Source organism: Syngnathoides biaculeatus, chromosome 13, assembly GCF_019802595.1.
Source record: "Syngnathoides biaculeatus isolate LvHL_M chromosome 13, ASM1980259v1, whole genome shotgun sequence".
Lineage (NCBI taxonomy): Eukaryota > Metazoa > Chordata > Actinopteri > Syngnathiformes > Syngnathidae > Syngnathoides > Syngnathoides biaculeatus.
In genome coordinates this window covers 13,164,453-13,185,476 of record NC_084652.1, presented here as the reverse complement: position 1 = coordinate 13,185,476, position 21,024 = coordinate 13,164,453, and the positions used below count along the sequence as shown (strand labels likewise).

Here is a 21,024-nt window from a genome sequence, read left to right as displayed (position 1 = left end):
GCCAATGCTTTACAGCTGCACCACCGTGCGCCCCTTTCTACTTTATTTTCATCAAATAATAAATGAATAAATAAATAGTCACTAGAAATGTCACACTCGGAACCGCAAAAAGGGATCCTAAGTGTGGCGTAAACGTTATCGTTTGTGTATTTAGATTGAATAAAGCGATCTTTCATTGAGACACCACAATATCTCTTCTTTAATTGTACATCTCTAGTAAAATGTTATGTCAACCTTCACTTCACATATCATCATTGCCATTTCCATACTGTAAATACACGTCCGACAAAGCGCCAGTACTGTCTGATCGCTGTCTTTATTTCTTCCTTTGTATTGTTCACAGTCGGCAGCAGATGGGGGTCTTGGACTTTGGAGACCCGTGCGTATTAAGGCCATTTAGTGTGAGCGAGGCTGCTTTTCACTCTTCCCCCTCGAAAGTAGTCTGCCTTCCGCTGGGCCGATAGTGGACCTCATCGTCGGAGTCCTCCACCTGAGGTTGGAAGCAGCTGTTCCACTTGTTCTGCAGACGTCTCCTGAGCTGGAAGGTGCGCTCGGTGTTTGAAAACGTGTACTCTTGTTCCTTCAGTTTGGCGTAGTAGTCGGAGAACTTGTTGAAAAGAATAGAGATGGGCATGCCGTTGAGGATGATGCCGAAGGAGATGCAGCCAAAGGCCACGCAGCGTCCCAGGTAGGAGATTGGGACCACGTCCCCGTAGCCCACGGTGGAAATGCTCACCTGGACAAAGGAGAAGAACCACATTCAAACACAACTGCTTTTTGAATTGCTTACATTTTAGTACACTGGAAAGGAACACATTTGACATGTTCGAATGCAAAATTCAAACGCCTCCATTTTGAGTGAATGGAGTAAAATGAGTTGGAGAAAAGCTCATCATTTTATTTTAGGTAGGCCTATTCTAAGTAAATATGCATTCTGTAACCCGTAAGAAATTAAGAGACTAATTTTATTTTATTTTTTTTTTTTTGGTGGGGCGGGTCACATCCAAAACGATAAAATTACACTGAAATGGTAAGTATAATAATTTGTAAATAAAAATGAATAACAGATGAGTGAGCTAAAACTACTACTAGAATGAAGGGCATATTTTTTCTACAATAAGATCTTTTCAATAACTAAAAAATGCAATATTAAGAGACCGAAGTTGTGTTTTAAAATTTCATTTGTTAAAATTTGGCTTCCTTCCCTTACTGAGATTTGACTTAACCCTCTCTGGACCAAGTACAATTTTGCAGAGATAAAAACTGATGCTTTCAGAAAATGATACTCTGGACTTAAAATTATATTATATCAAAGCTGATGCAAATTTGCAACCCGTGCCCGGAAAGGGTTAATGTCATAATATTACAACTTTACCTTGAGAAAGTATACAACTTTATTCTCATAAAATGATTACTTTTGACTGTGATGAAATACACTTTTGTTCTGTATGTTCTTTTTTCATGAAAAAATACAGCAGTTATTTTTACATCATAACTTCTTTTCCTCTAAAAATATCCCCTCGGCATTGCAACATTATGACTTTTTCCTCTCAAAAATAGGCGACTTCTTCATTCCTTTGGCATTCAGGGATACTACACAAGACAGTTATGTTTAGTTGATGTTAATATTTTGAAAAAGATTCACACACACCCTGTACTACCTTAACTCGCTCAAAATGTTGAAACTATTTTCTTCCCATGGTGCTTTGTGCAAAAATCCTACCACTGATTCTTAACCCATTTAAGTTTTGAGGTCAGATTGCCTCCTCCAGACTACATTACTGCAAACTTCTCAGTGGGGTCCGTAGTAAACTAATCGTAAAGCTGTGGTACGGTCAATTCAGAGCGGTTCTTGCAAGGGTCCTGATGAGAGTGCAGAAATAAAAAAAAAAAAATAAAAAGTACAGCATTTTCTACACTGATTGCCCACATCGTCTCTGTTAGGAATGCGTACGAGGTTTTCTGATTTCCTAATCCATTCATGGAAATGCATCCCCGTACCAGACAAGAGCTCCTCACTCTAAGCAGAGGTGGGTAATACGCCGTTACATTTACTCAAGTAGAATTATCATAAATTGTACTTGTCAGAGGACGTGCCGTACTTTTTACTTTTACTTGAGTATTTACGTGAAGCGGGATTGATACTTTTATTACATAGCAATGATTGAGAGCGTGTTTGCTACCTTTAGGTTGTATTTATCCATTCTTGCTTGTCTATTTTTTTACTCCATATTTTTATTTCCGCCTAGGGCCAATAGTTGCGCCACTCAAACATGAACATTAATTCCTTTTGACTCCAATTCACCCATCAGACGACACAAGGCAGTCACCAACCGATATTTCAACCCTTTTCTAACTTGAGGCAATAATTTGCAATAAATTGCATTTGATTTTGCTGTTGTTTTGGCCGTGAATGTGCCAAAACTACCACACACACACAATCACACACAGACATAATTCGCCAGGTCTGGTCAGCAAACAACTTCTTCCTATACTGTAAATATATGACCCTTCACTGACTAATTGGTACAGAAACTGGATGGGTGGATGATTTCAACAGTTTTTTTTATTGCGGTTGTTGACCCCTACAACTGTATTATCGTTTCATTCACATTATTAATTGATGAAGTTTTTAGGAATGAGCTCTAAATTCCTAGAACTGTAATCACTGACTCAGCCTAGACTGTACTACAGTGGATTAGACGCGCATTGCATAAATCATCAGCTGCCGTTGGGTCCTCCCCCCTCTCTAAAAAAAAGTCCTTAAATGACAAGGGAAAATGGTACTGAAATTTTTAACAAGACTGTGCACTGTAGCTAAAACTAAAATGGGTGATGTATTGGTAAGTTATGGACATTGTGACATAGAGTATCGAGAAACATTTTATTCTAAATAATGCACTGTTATGGGAGGGACATCTTGAAAAAAAGTTGAGAACCGTGGGATGAAGTGCAGTGGAGTTCTCAGAATAGCTTCACATTTTGCAATTAAGTGTAATTGTGTTTGATGGTCCAGTGAACTTCTTGGCATTTATAGAAGCCATGAACAAGGACATTATGTGTCAGTCATGCAGTTGTTTATTATAAAATCATTTATTTATTGTGGCATCCTCTCATGCCAAAAACGGGAGCCACCATGTACCAAAAAAATAATCCAGGTGAGTTTGGGTACACCATCACATTTGAATGAATAATTTAAGTGGGGGAAAAGAAGCACATCAGAATCTTGGCATCCTTACCGCCGCCCACCACCAAGCATCTGGGATGCTGCTGAAGGGCGTTCCGGGCTGGTCCACCTCCACTGAATGCATCAGAGCTGAGAAGGTGAAGATGCCCATGGCGATGAAAAGGAACAGACAGCACACCTAAAAGACAATTGCGCAATTAGGACGGTCCCCAGGAAACCCAAAGGAATGATGTTTGAAAATTTTGTTTTAGAAATAGAACAGTCTGTCACGTCCCATCAGAAACGAGAGTAGGACCCAAATGCAGGAACTCGGAAGACACAAGGTAGTTCAAGAAGAGACACGTTTATTGTGTGCAGAGGTCGGGGATCGAACAGGCAGTCCGGTGCAGCAGCGGTAGTTGTGACGTCAGGCGAAGAGAACGGATGAGTGGGCAGGCAGTAGTCGGTACACGGGGAAACAATCAACGCAGGGAGAAGGATCAAGGAGTCAAGCTTACAAGGTTGGTCGGAGAACGGACGAAGGTCGGTACACACAGGATCAATCAGGAGTACGAGAGTGCAGGAACGGGACATAAAGCTCAACGAACTGGCGGAGGACCAGTCGTCACCGGGTCCTATCGATACAGGGGATGATCAGCCCGCATGAGGAGCAGGTGTGCGCCTCCCAATCAGCGCAGCCGCGCGGGCACCTGCACAGCTCATGCTGAAGCGGCAGGATCATGACACAGTATTGAGTTGACAGGGCGGCAGGGTGGATGAGCTAGTAAAGCGTTGGTCGCACAGTTCTGAGGTCCTGGGTTCAATCCCCAGACCAGCATGTGTGGAGTTTGCATCTTCTCCCCGTGCCTGCGTGGGTTTTCTCCAGGCACTCCGGTTTCCTCCCACATCCCAAAAATATCCAACTTTAATTGGACATTCTAAATTGCCCCTTGGTGTGATTGTGAGTGTGGCTGTTTGTCTCCATGTGCCCTGCGATTGGCTGGCAACCAGTTCAGGGTGTACCCCACCTCTCACCCGTTGACATCTGGGATAGGCTGCAGTACTCCCCGTGACTCTTGTGAGGATAGGCGGCTAAGAAAATGGATGGATGGATGATTTGACAGTTTTTGTACCTGTCAATTTTATCACTGGCTACATTTGAACACCTTGAATCTATGACAACATAACGAGGTTTTGAGAGCCTTGGGGGGCTTTATCTCATTTAGAAAAATCTTTTGATATTTTCAGTTGGATTTGGATATGGATTTATGATTTATGTCTCTGGCTTTTGTCCGGATTAACAAGTACATGAACGTTATATGAACACAAATAGAGTCCATTTTTTGGAATAAATACATATTTTTGGCCCATTTAAATGATAATAAAATGTGAATTTATTTGTCATTGCTTCCTACCTGCTCAGAGCACTGGCGAATAGTGAAGCCAAACGCCCGCATGCCAGTAGAGTGACGGGCGAGCTTGAGGATACGAAAGATGCGCATCAACTTGACAACTTTGAGCACCTTGCTGACTTTGCTGACCCTCGCCATGGCCTTCAAATCTTCCTGTGCGCTGAGGTCCTCCGAATCGATCACAAACATCTCAAACATGATCTGGATAAAGTACGGCATGACGGCTACCACGTCGACAAAGTTGAGGGCGCTCTTGACAAAATGCTTGACGTCGGACGTGGTAAGCAAGCGCAAGAAGTACTCCAGGGTGAAGAAAAGGATGGAGGCGATCTCCACCCACTCCATGTAGGTTTTGCCGGCCAGTTTGTACTGCCTGAGTTCTTTCACCGTGTTCATCGTCATGGAAACGATGGAGATGAGCACAAAGAGACTGGAGAACACAGCAAACGCTTTGGCTGACATGGAAGAGTAAGGGTTCTCCATCAAGTCCCAGAGCATCTTCCGAATGTTGCCCAGGAACATGGTCTTGTAGCCCTCGTCGTCTTGGTGAGGCTTAATCTCGTCGATCAGCTCCTGGTTGACCTTCAGTTGGTCCCTTATGTCATCCACCTTCTCCTCGAAAAGAATACGGCAGCACCTGAGGAAAACGAGAAGACGTACTGCGAGTCAATGATTCCATGTGCCTTTCACAAAGCAAAAACAAAAAAATCAGCCATGCTACAAGCTAAGTTGGGGCATTCGTCACTCAAGGTACGACTTATCAGTGATTGCCAAGCACTGTGTCGTGAACGAGCCATGCCACGCTGCCTGCCCATGCACACATACCATCAATTTTGACCTGGGCCAAGAATATCTTCATAATACTGCAATTGTCTGTATCAAATTATGAACCACAGATCTTTTCAGACTTTCTCAACACCCTGTTTGGCTTTAATGAATGGATGATTAAAGCTCGGTCAATGTTTTAGGGAAAAGGGAAACTGTATTTTTACTTTTGATAGATAGCAGGTACTTGCTTTTGCCAGTACTAGTATCTCGTGTCCATGTTAAGGCAAATTCTGTCCTCCAGGCTACTTCTGTTCCTTATGTTGAGTACTGTATGTTTAATTATTCTTGGGGGATTTAATACTGCTTCGAGATTCCCCAATGACCTTTGGAAGACCTACAGGTGCACGGTTCTGTGGGAAACGTGCAAACATAGAGGAAAGACACAGGAAAGACCCCTCCATGAACACTGTCCAATAAAAATACATATACATTATATATTATGTGGACTGTCACGATTATTTTGAGATTCGTCCATAACCATTTGAAGACCAACAGGTGCAGGTTTCTGCAAATGTGGGTGTAACACAGACAGTTTTCAGGTTTGACCAAGCTCCCCTTTTGAACACTGTTACCACTGTTCTAATTTAGCCAAAATATTCTTTTGTATGTCTGGGTGAATGGTTTTGTCTGTGTGCCCTGTGATTGGCGAGCAACCAGTTCAAGATTTACCCCACTTCTTGCCCAAAGGTCAGAGAAGGCTATTTAAGGGTTAGCAATACTGTAATAGAGAATACCACACCTCGGAGTGTCCTTTAGTTTTAGCCCCCAAAAGGACATTTCTTCCTCGAAGTTGACAGGGCAGAGACTGTCCATCACCCACAAGACATTGCTGCAATAATAGTGGAAGATGTAGTGGAAAAACATTGGGTCTCTGTCAAAAAAGAACTCATTGTTCAGAACGTTGTAGTCGTCACACAGCGTCAGACGCTTGGCTGGGTCTTCACACAGTGCCAGGATCCCGATCCTGGTTTTGGGGTATCGGAGGACCAGATGCTTGGGGATGTGAAACACCTTCCCGCCCACGTTGAGGTTGACGATGTTTGGTTTCCTCAGCTTTGTTGCGTCAGTGCTCGGAGCTTTCTGCTTTTCAGGAGTTTCCAGGTTGTCCATGGATGTCCATAACTTCACCGAACTGTCCTGGGAAAACGGGAATTCGCTCTCTTGCTCCTCTATGCTTTGTGAAAAACTCTTGTCCCGTTTTATCGTTGCAAAAAGACTGGAGCGCCGCTTCTTCAGCACTTTCAACTTGGGTTTTATACTCTCCATAGTGATGGCTCCTCACAACACACAAACCAAATTATTTGGGTGAAGTCAATGGATGATAACAACAATATTCCACAAAATCAGCATTAAATCCGAATGTTGTCCTCCGTGGGGGGGAAAAAATGCTTCCAGGTTGAAAAAGCTTCAGTGCTTGTCTCTCAGTGTGCAAGAAGATCAAATGCATGAGTTAGGGATTCAGCTGCCTCACTGATTCTCTAATCCTATTGCTGCTCTTTCTGTCCAAACGCAAGTTAAAAATACTGTTCACAGGGATTAGTGTTGTGATTTAAGGCTTGAAGCTCTGACGACGACGAGAGTGTTGGGATGATGGCGTTGAATTACTAACGAAGATGCGAGGCATCCGACTCCATGCCAATGGTAAAGGCAGACGATCCGGCTCAATGTTGCATATTACATTGGTTGTTCAAAGACGCATAAGTGGATATTTGCCATTAATTAATCCATGTTTATGTAAAAAAAATGAAAGAATAATAAAGTACAATTATATATATATATATATATATTATATATATATATATATATATATATATAGAGAGAGAGAGAGAGAGAGAGAGAGAGAGAGAGAGGAGAGAGAGAGAGAGAGTTTTCCCATATTTAAAAATAATTTGAGTGGCAAAAAAAAAAAGTCTAGTTGTTCCTGTTGTGTTCAAATTCCAGGTTTTTGTGATGCAAAAAAATTACACCAGGATCATGTGTTTCAATATATTTTCCACTATTGTGACCTCTAACATGGAGGAAAAAATATAAAGGAAAGTAATCTTAAACAACTGAAGTAATGTGGTTGCAAAAATGTGCACACCTGCTTAATAACGGGAACGTGTCTATGCTCAAAATTAACCAGTCAAATTCATTTTAAATGGAATTCAGCACAAACCTCCTAATAAAGTTCAGATGTTCGAGTAGGCATTTCCTGTCATTTTATCCGTCATCTTGAAACACAAACCATGGTCCACAGAGAGCTTCAAAAACATAAGAACTATCTCATTATTGAAACTGACTGTACCACTCGGGAGTTCAGCACATGCATGACTAGTCAGGATAAGTGGTCCAGAAAATGGATGGAAGGATGAGGGGTCCCAAAATGACAACATCTGAAAACCACAGTTTCAAAATTTTAAGTTGCATGCTTTCATGAGATATGCTGCAGTGTTGACACAGAAAATATTAATGAAATTAAAGCTAAAAGTTTTGCTTATTTGTTCGAGTAAGCCTTTTGTGTCTGTGAGTGGAAGAAAAGTAGATTACATTTAGTTTGCAGTCTTTTTTCATCTGTAACCTGTATGCACAGATTTATCTTTCAAATAATGATACTTGAATGCAGTTCACTTTCCATTGTATTGCGTTCTACACACTGTAAGAGAGTCCAAGTGTAAATACTGTACCATAATGGTAATGGTAACTGGCATAGTAAATTTGAGCATTTTAATTGTAATATAGTTTATTTTTTATATAATAGAATTTTAAAATAACATAGTTGACACACACACCCTCAGTTAATCTTAAAACTGTTACATTTTGATCAACGAATATCCAAAAAACGTGAACGTCATTGCCTGTTTTACATTACTTCCGCGTTTTCTGTGACGTCCTTTCCGGTCGAACCTCTCAACATGGACGCCAGCCGCGTGCAGCCGATTAAGCTCGCAAGAGTAAGAAAGCCTCGGATAAACTGAAAATTATCCGTGTAATGTCTATATCTGCATAATATAGACCCTATTGTCATATAACCATCCGAAATTTTTGAGTTAAACGATGTAGTTTGGCCGGATTAGTTAGCGGCTCGTTTGTCCGTTTCGAAGGCCTGTTGGTTCCAGTGCTAACTGCGCAGCTAAGCTAACGTTTCGTTCTTGACTCGTGGTTTCTGTTTTTCTTTATGATCTTGTAAGTATGAATTGAGAAATTTTTGTTTACATTTTTTTAAGGTTACAAGAGTACTTGGGAGAACTGGCTCCCAGGGACAATGTACACAGGTATGCCATGTTAACGCTGAAATGTTGGTTCAATTATTATATCGCGTGTATTCATATATCTGGTTTATTATTTAAGTGTCTGGAGTTGAGTAATTACAACTTTTGGTAGTTATGATTCTAAAAATGTTCGATGTATCTGGTATGTTTACGTTCAAAGAGTGACTACTCGAGCTCCCTCCTTGCTGGGGGAAAAAAACGTTTTGATCTATATTTCAATTACACCTCCAACGATCGGATGCAAGATTGGGTTCGCTTTAACCATACCTATGAATTCCCAAACCGTTTTTGCTCAACTACGTGATGATTTTTGTACATTTGTAATTGCCATTCCTTTTACCTATTGCATGTTGATTATTTTATATTTTGTACAGCTGATCTCTGAACGACCAAGCCCAAATATTCGTTTTGTAAAAACTCAATGCAGCCTTTGAGCTGAAAAGTTTCCCCACGACTGGTATGTGGTCATTATAGAATTGCTCAAACGTGAATTGTGCCCTAAGTTTTTTGTTCACTATTGTACAACAGTGTTTAGCAATGATTGCTGTGCCAAGGGACATATTTTACGAAATAAAAAATGTCGCGGTACACCATTAAATAAAAAAAAAATCACAAGAATTATATATACTGAAATACTGATTGTGTCTGCCATCTGCCTATCACTGATATATCCAAATTAGCAAAGATACACAATTAGTACTTCATAAATAGATTTTTGGACAAATTTAGTGAAATTGGATAGTTTCCCATGGAACACGGTGGTCTCTGGTTGGAAATCTCTGCTCTAAAAATACTTGTGGCCTTTAAGAACGAATGTGCCATGTTCCTCATAGGTCCGTGTTGAGTTCATGGACGACAGCAACCGTTCAATCATCAGGAACGTGAAGGGCCCCGTCAGGGAAGGAGATGTGCTGACGCTTTTGGAGTCTGAAAGAGAAGCCAGGAGGCTGCGATAGGTGGGCTCTCCTCACCGTATGCAGTCAGTAAATTGAGTGTTTCTTTAGCTCAATTACAAACCCCATTGCACTGTATCTAATATTTATCAATGAGAATGTTACCTGTTTTCTGACTGCTTCTCTTCCCCCCCACAGAGCCTACTGAAGTGATGCTGCTGACCAAAAGCCATTGAAGCGGACGACTTAGTCAAGTTTCACTAGCCAAGGCCGACATCTCACTTGTTGGAATGTTTTTCAAATAAATGTGGCAATTGAGAGAATGGTGTGTATGCCTTTTACTTTTACACTTTTGGAAGTTACCGTTTGACTTTTCACTGCTTACAAGTTCAAATGTACGTCCCTCGGTATTAGTGACAGTTCTAGTGAGTGTACTGCTGGATCTCAAGAAAATGGAAACTTGGGACTTTTGCAGTAATTCAATTGGGAAAAACTCAGCAAAATATTCTGATTTTTACCTTCAAGAAATTAGAACGTTATTATGAAACTGTCAATGATGTGACACTGAAATGATAGCAACCAATTCAGGGTGTCAGGTGCCTTTTTTCTCAAGATAGCTGGGATAGTGAGGATAAGCAGCCAGGGCGATTGATTGATGGATGATATTGTCCTTGGGGAAAGGTACAATATTTTCTTGCTTTGGATGAATCTAATTTGTGAGTTGCACTTAGGGAATTGCAACGCTGAAATAAAATGTAATTTATTGAAACATCTCTATGCCTCAAGTATGAAAAGCGTGTGTTGTATGTAGTTGTAAACATAGTGTTAGCTTTTGGAATCCTTGTAATGTGTGTTTGTGACTTGAACCTATAAAAAGAAGTCTGGATGGCAAAACTGGTAGTTACTGCCTGGTGCCCAATATCTATTTGTAGACCTCCCTCTATCATTAGCATATTAAACACAACTAATGTGGGCTCGCCCTTTTGGAGTTTCGTCCAAACTATGATCATTGAGATGGTTAGGAGATCCTTTTGGTCAATACACAACACACACATAGGTGTCACTATTTATTTTTACCTTTTTTTCATTGCACAAGATGGCGAAAAAAGTTGGCAATTTCTTATACCAACTTGTCAAAAAAAGGATTATTGAAGCATGGATAGAGATTTGTTTTTTGTGGGCGTGTGGAAGAGATGCCAGACTTTAATTTTAGCTAAAATTGTTTTTTTTTAATCACTGTGTGGATATTTCTGCAGACTATAAGAAAGATGTGTTAAATTAGTGTCACATTTGCAGAAAAAAGCAGACCTGAACGTTGTCTGCCCTCACCAGCAGAGGACAGCATTTCTCTTATAAAGAAGCCCATCTCGCAACCTTTTAACATGTTTTTTCACTGTTAAGATTTTTTTGCTTTTTGTATTTCTGGTAAGTTCATTGTTACTCATTTTAAATGGTAAAGGAGACAATTTTTTAAAAAAAAATCCCACGACTTAAACTGTGACAAAACCCAAGGATCAATAACTACACTGCACTTTAAACATCTTTTTTATTCCTTATTGAAATAATCCACATTTGTAGCTTAATTTTACTCCATGAATTGACCAAGTATACATTCAGGATGACATTTAAATTGTAAGCATGAGGTTTTACGAGCTGTTTTGGGAGAGAAGCGGTGACATAATTTCACTTTATTTTCGGCACTAGACATTCTGCAAAAAGGGGTCGAGAAAAACATTCAGTAAGTTAAACCAAATTCCTACCTTACCAACATTCTACCCGATGTTCACTATGTAGGAGTGAATCGGACAGTCCTTAAATGGTTATGAATGGTTATTTTGTTACCATTGGTAGTGTTCAATTTCATCGAATGGTGATAACCAATGGGATCCCTCAAAGGTTAGTTCTTGGACCTCTCCTGTTCAGCCCACATATACTGCCCTTGGGTCAGATTCCTCAGAATTTTAATTTGGTCGATCATAGCTATGCAAATGACAGTTTTATCTAGCAATGTCTCAAGATGACTTGAGTTCAATTAAGAACATGTGTCACTCTAAAACAACCAGATGAGAGCAAAAAAAAATGTTTTCATTTATACAACAAAACTGAGATAATTGTTTTTGGCAACGCAGTAAAGAGAACTGCTGTTAGTAAATATCTGGACTCACTAGCTTAAAAAAACAAAGACGAAGTCCGAAACTTTGGTGATCTGATCGATTCCAAAATGACTTTCAACAGGCATATCAAATCAATTACTAAAACTGCCTTTTACCATCCGAACAACAAATCCAGAGTGAAGGCTGCCATTTTTCTGGCAGACTAGGGAAAGCTCGTCCATACTTTACCTCAATTAGACTTGACTATTGTAATGGTCTTCCGACTAGACTCCCCAAAAAGAGCTTTAAACAGTTGCAGCTCATTCGGAATGCTGCCGGCCAGAACACGGAGGTCAAAGCATATAACTCCAATTATAAAGCTTTACACTGGCTTCCAGTCAACTTAAGAATAGATTTTAAAGTTCTGCTACTGGTCTATAAATTACTAAATGCTTTTGGTCCTGAATACACGAAAGAAATGCTCACGAAATGCAAACCCAGTCGACCTCTGAGATCAACTGAGTTGGGTCAAATAGTGGAGCGCAGAGTCCAAAGCAAACATGGTGAAGGAGCATTTGGCTTTATTATGCTTCACACAAATGGAATAAGTTGCCAACAAAAGTGATCTCAGCCCCAACTATAAATATTTTTATATCCAGTTTAAAAACTTTTGCTTTTTATTTTCGTTTTAAATATTTTAATTGTACTCTACTTGTATTTTTTTCTCCTTTCTTTTAAATGTTTATGAGCTTTTTTTCTTTGTTTTCAAAAACCTTTTAATCATGCAAAGCACATTGGTACCTTGGCTATGAAATGCACTGTGTAAATAAATTTGCTTTAGGAAACATTTTATTGGTTTGGGCTGTGCAGAAAAAAACTGATTAGATGCGTTTTCAGCCACAGCAATTTAATGATGCAGGATTCACTGTAAAAGCAATTAAGATTTTCCAAAATATGTTGGAAAGCACTGCAGTTTCCTCAGCCTGATTATGACACAAAAAGAAAACAAAAATGTTTTATGTACTCACTATGTTCTGTCTTTTGTTTATTTTTTGTTCTTAGCCGTTTGGCGACCCATCAGCCTCCAGACTTGCTCGTTTGTCAGATGGCCTGCACTAACATGCCGATTGAAGTATGTCTATTTACTTTTTGTGGAAATGGGAGTGTACATTCTTGAAATGCTGGCGCTCTACCTCAGGTTTGGGTGATTTTGATCTATTAGTATCAAGGGCATTTATGGAAACAGTGCAACTATGATTTCATGAAGGCCATTTGAGCAATTATTCAAGACAGACAGTGACAAGCAAAAAATGGGGGTCACGGTGGGGGCAGAACGTTCACTTAAGATATAAACAAATTCATAAAATGAACTTGTTTGGGTACAACACTGCCTATGATATCAAACAGCTTTCCATAATTATGCATCCTCACATTGGGAGTTTGTTATCAATGTGTTCCATCAAAAAGAAAAAAGCTCCTCATAAAAGGCTCTCAGTGTACTTGGACTTTTGACATTTCAAATGTTTTGCAGTTGGGTTTTTTTTTTTGTTTGTTTGTTTTTACCGTGAAGGAATATTTCTGGATTCCACCAGGAGCATCTTGAAGGATGGCAGTGGCTGTACGAACGGGAAAGCAGGTCAGTTTCACTCACGTGTTGTCCACTTTGTGTACTTCAGAATGAATCATCTCGTATTTTTCATGTCACGTCGACCTACTTTAGACTAGGCCGCTACGAAGTGGTCCGCTAATGCTTGGCGCGTGAATAGATTCAGGTTGGCAAATCAATAAATGACATCAAAACAACCAAAAAGGGCAGCAGTAGGCCCCACTTGACACAGATACTGATTGCTCGTCTTTTTTTTTTTTATTAGTCTTTCAAGTTACATGACACCCTTGCTGGTGTTTGCAGACAGCAAGTAAACACAACTTGTTGCTTTGCTCACTCGTGTAAATGGACCAGCCAGAAAAGCAACATGAGAGAACAGCCGGGAAGTGAGACCAGGCTGCCCGCGTGCTAATTTTTGCCAGAACGAAAAAGCAACACGCACACACTCAATATAGACTCCAAATGATACATGGATGGATGGTCGGTGGTGAGTCAATCAATCACTCGATGGATTGTTTCCATTCTTCAGTCGCGGGGTTAATTTGATGTCATTCCAACACTTTGCAGCTGGAAAAACCTTAATTCTTCAGGGAAGGCTTTCTCAAAGATTCAGGGGTCTGTTTATCGAATTTTAACTCTCCCATCCATGTTTTTGTGGACTAATACATAGTCATGTTGGAACAGGAAGGGGGGGGGGGGGCATCCTTTTTACCGTCCAAAATCTCCTGGTGTGCAGGTTCCGTTCATTGGAAAAAAGAGGACAATATTTTGTGAAAATTCCTTGCTCCCGAATTTGTGGGTGGAGTTTGGAGCTGGTCCCTTGGTGTTCCAACATCCTTGGTCCCTACAGACGTGATTGAGAGGCTTTGTTATTTGGCTGACCTTGACTCGCTTTCAGAGTCCTGACCTCAACGTGATAGAACACCATTTTTTGACATGACTGCGTGCCAGGTCTTCTCGTCCAACATAACTGTTTGGACTTCTGTGAGAATTGTTGAAAATTCCCATCAACAAACTCCCAAACCCTGTGGAAAACCTTGCCTGGTGAAGCTGTTATGGCTGCAATGAGTGGACCAATATATTAAATCTTTTGTTTAAAAGAGCTGTTTTCAGTTTATTAGAGTCAGACCCCCCCCCCCCCCTCCCCATCTCCATGCTGACAAAAATTGCTTCCTTGGATTGAGAAAAGAACTCCATTGTGACATTTGCAGGGCTGGGCTGCAAACCATTCCTTTATAAAGCGGAAATGGTGGAACCCAAACGATGTCATAAGATGGCGTGGCAGGCCTCAAAGTGGCCCCCGTCCAAGTGAAATCAGACTGTGTAGCCGCAAAATGAGGAAGATGATGTGCCCTTCTAACTTTTTCGGGGTAAAGGGACCACATCATCGCAATGTGGGGCCAATGAATGGAGCCAAGTAGTGTAAGGTCTTGGATGAAAAGCAGTCTTGGTTTCTGTTTCTGATGAGATGGAGTTTATTTCATGGTTTGTCGAGTGTTTATATCTGCACCCTTTTCTCGTCAGCTCTCTACCTTCGATCACCCGATTAGCTCCCTCCACCCATGTGTTTTTTTCTAGGTGTGCTTCGTTGTCTTGTCATTTTGTTTGTACTTAGTAGGAGAGTTATGGTGTTCTGTTTCCAAAGTGCCACTGTGCCACTTTCTCCGTGTTTATTTGTGAGTTTCAACCTTGTCATTTGGACATTGTTGCTTTAGTGTTTCCTTCCACAGACCTTGTATGCCATTTTGTTTCTTGACAATAAGAGGTTACTGAAGACGGGTCACGTACGTGACCATGATTCAAAAACAGTGTGCCAGAGAGTGGCTCAGTCCCCATACAGTGAAAAAGAGTGTCGTCAACAACCCTGCCAAATTCTAATTATTTCAAATTGTCAATCGGACAGAAATGAGGTGTCAAAATTATGAAAACTCAAGCAAATCTCTGAATTCACTTTACCGGGTCTTTAAATGTCATGCGGCGACAATGTCAGTCTTCAAGACCTCAACGGAATCAAACACCTGAGGCAGGAACTGAAGCTTTGAGTTTCCAAGCGGCAGTCAAGAAACGTAAAGGATTTAAAGCAAGTCCTGAGCTGTGGACAAACCAGGTGAGCAACTCCAATTGACTTGGTTTTGTTTTGGAATCAAACACGTATGTCAAGCAATAAAATGCATGAAATTAAAACAACGGGAGAGTCCTGAGGTTATTCAACAGGCTTGGGGGTCTACAAACGAGGGGCTTGAAAACAACTCCAAAGCTATGTTGTCGTCCTGATTCCGCATCTCTCCTTCATATGTCCTCCCTTGCTTGTTCTGTCCCTCTACCTGAAACAAAAGCAAGGCCACGTCCTTATTTGTTTCTGTTCTGGCGAGGTTAGACTCATCCAGTACAAAACAGCAAGTGGGAAACGTGTCTTCACACGCTTATCTGCAGTGCCCTGCCCCTAAGACATCAATAAGAACAAGGCCACTGTGTCTTCAGTGTGTGATTGTGTTGTTGTTTTTTCAAGACTGGTTGCAGTGAGACGGCACAGCGGTGCAACTGGCTAGAGCGTTGGTCACAGTGTTCAAATCCCGGCTCCACCTGCGTGGTGTTGGCATGTTATTCCCGTGCCTGCATGGGCTTTCCGGATTCCTCCAGTTTGGATGAGTGTGAGTTGAGTCTGATTGTGAGGATAAGTGGGGCAGAAAATGGATGGATGGATGGATGCTTGTAGTGCGCCATAGTATAACCGTGTGTTACAACACAGTGTCAATAAGTGACACAATGTGTTCACGATATTGTCACAATAGTGACACAATATTGCTTGTTGCATGATTTCATACGAATAAAGTTCTTGTTATTACAGTTGTTTCCCCATGTACTTTTCAGAATTTATATTTTGGCGATGACCAGAAACCTCTCTTTTACCCTGGATCAAAAATGTTCCTCTTTATTAGCTAGGACCTTTCATCACCATTTTTAAAAAAGTATGTTACACTTACGGGATGAAAAAGATCTAAACTCCTTTGGGTTTGATTCATTCAGGAAAAGACCTCGCCCATATTAGTTAGATTCTGTTTCACATCCTCAAAATCCTCTTTTCTATCATATTCAGGCAGTATTTCATCAACAATACATGTGAACTAATGCTGTTGTTATGTAGGTTCGACATTAGTGAGTACAGCATTGCGGAAGGTTTTAGGTCACCACTAGCTTTGTTGATCTAGTTACCTTTCTGTAGCCCTAAACATGGTTTCGTTTCAGAGCCTTCAAAAGCTAAACGTCGCACTGACTGTGTTCAAACTGTGGAGGGAAAAAAAAAACAAAAAACCGCTGAAGTCACAAGCTCCGCGGAGCTAATATTTGTCAAGATCTTGTGACCCTAATGGAGATATGCACCGTGGAAAATGGATCATGCACACTATAAAGGTCACAAGCTACAAAAACAACCCGTTGAATTAAAATATTTCTGTAACTGCATCCGTCCAAACTGAGTGTGAGTACCAAATGTAATCTAACCAATAAAGTGTCGACTGAATGTACTGATGCAAAGGTGTAAAACTTTAAAAAATCATATTCGCTAACGAGGCAGCACGGTGGATCAGCTGATAAAGCGTTGGCCTCACAGTTCTGAGGACCCAGGTTCGAGCCCGGCCCCGCCTGTGTAGAGTTTGCATGTTCTCCCCCAGCCTGCGTCGGGTTTTCTCTGGGCGCTGCCGTTTCCTCCCACATCCCAAAAACATGCAACATTAATTGGACACTTTAAATTTCCCCTGGGTGTGATTGTGAGTGCGGCTGTTTGTCTCCATGTGCCCTGCAAATGGCTGGCGACCAGTTCAGGGTGTACGCCGCCTCCTGCGCGTTGAGAGCTGGGATAAGGTCCAGCAATCCCCGTGACCCTTGTGAGGATAAGCAGCTAAGAAAATGGATGAATGGTATTTTCGAACTATATAATCCTCTGTTGATGAAAGGCAGTGGGACTTGGCAGGAGACGATAAAGCTTCGTCTAGCAGGATGCACAGCAGGAATCTCCAGGGGAACTCGAGGCCTTAGAACTGGCCTGCGACTCGGGTCAGGGCCACAAACTGAACACATGGAGCCCATGGGATGCCATTAATACACCCACGTCAGGGGGTTACTACAGGACGTTGGCTGCCTCGTACTCCTTTTGCAACGTGTGCTGTCGCTTCCTCCCTTTCAAATAGTTGTCGTTCAGTATTTGACACCGAAGCAAGTTTGGGCAAGTTCGGCGTCTTGTGTTTGAAACATGGCTCTGTTGAAGATTTTGCCGTTGGATTAATCAGGACACTGAGCTTTTTCGATTCGGGGGGAAAAAAAGAATGTAAAACTTGGCATTAAAACTTATTTACAAGGATTTTTTTCCTGGCTTTTACCGAGCCAAAGCACATGCTGTTCAGGAAAAAGAAATATCTCAGAGTACACCACCCAGAAAAATGTCACAAAAGAATTACAATGTTGCCTTGTGATAGATAAGTTTAATTCATTCCCTGGCACACAAGGCAGAATTTCACAAATGACACATGCAACACTACATAAACATCATTTATCGCAAAGAATAAATAATATGTGCCTGTCGGTATTGCTACACTGTCTGTCTACATGGGCTGCTCATTCACGAATGTTCAAATATTCATTGTATAAATGATTTATAACGCTGTTGCTATTTGTTAGCCTGTCTATGGCATTCAGTATTGTTTGGTAGCATTACGCTAAGGTGCATAAACCTTCTTTCATCTAGTGGAAGACCATTTAAATGTTTTACCTGTTAGTATATGTCACTGGCATACAGAAGATCATACATCCATTTTCTTTGCCGCCGATCCTCACGAGGATCGCGGAGAGTGCCGGAGCCTATCCCAGTTGTCAACGGACAGGAGGCGCGGTACACCCAGAACTCGTTGCCAGCCAATCGCAGGGCACATGGAGACAAACAGCCACACTCACAATCACACCTGCGGGTAATTGAGTGTCCAATTGATGTTGCATGTTTTTGGGATGTGGGGGGGGGAACCGGAGTGCCAGGAGTAAACCCACGCAGGCACGCGGAGAACATGCAACCTCCACACAGGCGGGGCCAGGATCGAACCCAGGTCCTCAGAACTGTGAGGCCAACGCTTTACTGGTGATCCACGGAGCCCCCCCCCCCCACAAAATATCATTTTCCGTCTAATTAAATTAATCTGTGTAAATCCTCTGCGAATGTGCCACAGCACAGTGGGTGGGAATCACTCCTCCAAAGTACCACATCTTGTATGTTTTACCTGTTGAAGAAGCACAGGGCTTGAATTCACTCAGTCGCTGGAATTGCATGAAAGCTGCATAAAAATCCAGCATGATCAAACGACACCCACTTGGGAACAAGATACCGCAATGAGGAAAAATAAGCATTAAAAAGGAAGAAACGCTTGATGGTGCACCGCAGGAAGTCAAACACGGCCTCCGCGCTGTTGATTGCGTTTTAAAAGAGAGCCAAAGAGCAAAAGGGGAGACTTCACCACGCGAAGGTCGCCAAAACAAGCCAGGCATTTATTTTTACAAGGCTCCCTCTCCCCTGGTGCGCACTTGGCATACCAAAAGTCTTTTTCGCCCACAATTCATACACAAAGCTGTCACGACGCAACAACAGCAGGTGCGCACGCGGCCAGGAGAGGCCACACTGGCCCGCGTGCTCGGATGTTAATCGCCGTTGCGGAGAAAAGTGACAAAACAACATTTGAGGAACGGTGATATGGCACAGGGCCGCACGGTCAGCTGCTCTTCCACATGTTGGCAGACTTTGGGACCGGCCCAGGATCAGTCAGGAAAACGGAACTCATCGGGTGGGCCAGGAAGTCTGCGAGAAAAAGTTACATTTTGTCAATTTAAATGATACAAGATTCAAAGGTTGACCAGTGAGCTGGAGCGGAACCAGCTGATTTCAGGCAAGAGGCCTGTTCCACCCTAAACTGGTCGTCAGCCAGTCACAAGGCACTGGTTTATATACCCATGATGCAAAATTGGAAGGGAGGGGTACCTCCACATCAAAATAAATCATCATCAAAAGCAGCAGTCAAATGCTGTTTACACACCTGATGAGAACTTCAGCTGTGTCAATATTTAACACCATCATACTTGAATGCAAGTTGACTATTTAATTAAAAAAAAAAAAGTTGTTTTCAGCATCTTAGATCCTCTGTCCTTGAGCTACAGCAGCAACATAATTGCACCACTGAGAACTCCAACTTGGTCGTATATGAGTGATTCCAAATTTTACATGATCGCTGTTTAATTATCATTACTAAAAGTTTAAAGTGTTCCAAGTGGATTAAAAAAAGTGTTTTACCCCCCCCCCCCCCAAGATTCTTAAATAAGCAGAAATATATTTTGTAAAAGTGTTTCCCATGTTTTTTTAAATTTGCAGATTTCACAAGATGGCAAAAATGACGTTACTTTCCTGGGCCACTCTGGCAATTAGGAGCTCGGATTGGTGAGATTAACACGGATGACGGAGATTAATGAGCCAATTGAACATATGGCCACAAGGCCACAGACTCGGTGTAGTCTCAAATCCAAAACAACATAAAGTGGATTTGCATGCATATTTTTCCATGATTGCAAAAGTCGAAACAAGTAAAGATTGTTCACACATTTGTATCATCACCATGATGAGTTACGTTCGTTTCCGGCGAGCTCGACTAGATCGTGGGAATCAGGCACGCAACCGCGGTACGATTGTGCCCTTTGCAAACTTCGGGGAGAGCAGCCCAGCACCTTGGAGACATGCTGGTCAGAGAAAAGCTGAAAATGTCTTCTGGAGAGTTCCTCTCAAATCCCCTGACATTTAAAAAATATTCTTTTACGTGATTTTAAGCATGGAATCTATCCCTGACCTTTGCAAGAAGTCCCATCTTGTTTTTCACTCGGGGAATTTAATCATCCGAATATATCTCACAGGAAGCCTCGTTTCCAGAGGACCTGCGCGCGGTCTCACGCACTCTCCGTTCAAGTGAGAATACCAACGATAAACGACCCATCTTAAACATCATCGGTGCTGAGTGAATGTCTGCAGTCTTCCAGTAGATAAATATGAAACACTGCAAATGTGGCAACTACAATTTTTTATTTCACACGCCATTAAGAAACCCAAAGCATCACACACGTTGAGGTCAACCACACGCTATTAAGTACATTTATATACAATAAGTTCCACAATTTGGATATTCTAATAGAGTACAAGACAGGGCAGTAAAAAAAAAAAAAAGTTTACATATCATACGAGCGGGCCCATGCACATGCAAGCCTGAGTAGTGTGAAATAAATGCGAAAAATGTGTGTATTAGTTTTATCCTTGAAGAGCATGTGTACAATAACACACTTTAGAAATGTTGTTTGAGCGTTTATTCAGAAAGTATTCATCAATTCACAACAGGCTATTATTGCTTCGTATATTTGATATTTTTATAAGCCACTGTAACTTTGTACACAGTTGATGCTGCGCTTAAATATAGCAAATAATAATAATTCTGCTTAAAAAGTGTCACAACAAAAATGTATTACACGTTGGCTAAGTTACATCCATCCATCCATCCATCCATTTTCTTCACCGCTTATCCTCACAAGGGTCGTGGCAGTGCTGAAGCCTATCCCGGCTGTTAATGGGCAGGAGCCAGGGTACACCCTGAACTGGTTGCCAGCCAATTGCAGGGCACATAGAGACAAATAGCTGCACTCCCAATTTAGTGTGTCCAATTAATGTTGCATGTTTTTGGGGGGATGTGGGAGGAAACCGGAGT

At 41.5% G+C, this 21,024-nt stretch overlaps 2 protein-coding genes across 2 annotated transcripts; one reads left to right on the top strand and one right to left on the bottom strand.

Annotated features, from left to right (window-relative positions):
- Nucleotides 1–200: 200 nt before the first annotated feature.
- On the bottom strand, nucleotides 201–6,672 carry si:rp71-39b20.4 (potassium voltage-gated channel subfamily V member 2). The gene is made up of 4 exons (XM_061840367.1): nucleotides 6,146–6,672; nucleotides 4,582–5,215; nucleotides 3,240–3,365; nucleotides 201–736 (listed from the first exon to the last, which is right to left on the bottom strand). Exons 1-4 carry the CDS (start codon nucleotides 6,670–6,672, stop codon nucleotides 419–421), a joined length of 1,605 nt encoding a protein of 534 aa, XP_061696351.1. The 3' UTR covers nucleotides 201–418.
- Nucleotides 6,673–8,240: 1,568 nt separating this feature from the next.
- On the top strand, nucleotides 8,241–9,873 carry rps28 (ribosomal protein S28). The gene is made up of 4 exons (XM_061839340.1): nucleotides 8,241–8,339; nucleotides 8,613–8,660; nucleotides 9,491–9,613; nucleotides 9,749–9,873. The coding sequence occupies exons 1-3, from the start codon at nucleotides 8,301–8,303 to the stop codon at nucleotides 9,611–9,613; spliced, it is 210 nt and encodes a 69-aa protein (XP_061695324.1). The 5' UTR covers nucleotides 8,241–8,300; the 3' UTR covers nucleotides 9,749–9,873.
- Nucleotides 9,874–21,024: the final 11,151 nt, after the last annotated feature.

What these genes read in the sequence shown, in the direction of transcription:
- rps28 (XM_061839340.1), top strand. Translation starts at nt 8,301, where the DNA reads ATGGACGCCAGCCGCGTGCAGCCGATTAAGCTCGCAAGA. An exon ending in AGCCGATTAAGCTCGCAAGA is followed by an intron (nt 8,340 to 8,612) that starts GTAAGAAAGCCT and finishes CATTTTTTTAAG; the next exon opens with GTTACAAGAGTACTTGGGAG. An exon ending in CCCAGGGACAATGTACACAG is followed by an intron (nt 8,661 to 9,490) that starts GTATGCCATGTT and finishes TGTTCCTCATAG; the next exon opens with GTCCGTGTTGAGTTCATGGA.
- si:rp71-39b20.4 (XM_061840367.1), bottom strand. Translation starts at nt 6,672, where the DNA reads ATGGAGAGTATAAAACCCAAGTTGAAAGTGCTGAAGAAGCGGCGCTCC. An exon ending in AAACTAAAGGACACTCCGAG is followed by an intron (nt 5,216 to 6,145) that starts GTGTGGTATTCT and finishes CGTTTTCCTCAG; the next exon opens with GTGCTGCCGTATTCTTTTCG. An exon ending in TTCGCCAGTGCTCTGAGCAG is followed by an intron (nt 3,366 to 4,581) that starts GTAGGAAGCAAT and finishes ATTGTCTTTTAG; the next exon opens with GTGTGCTGTCTGTTCCTTTT.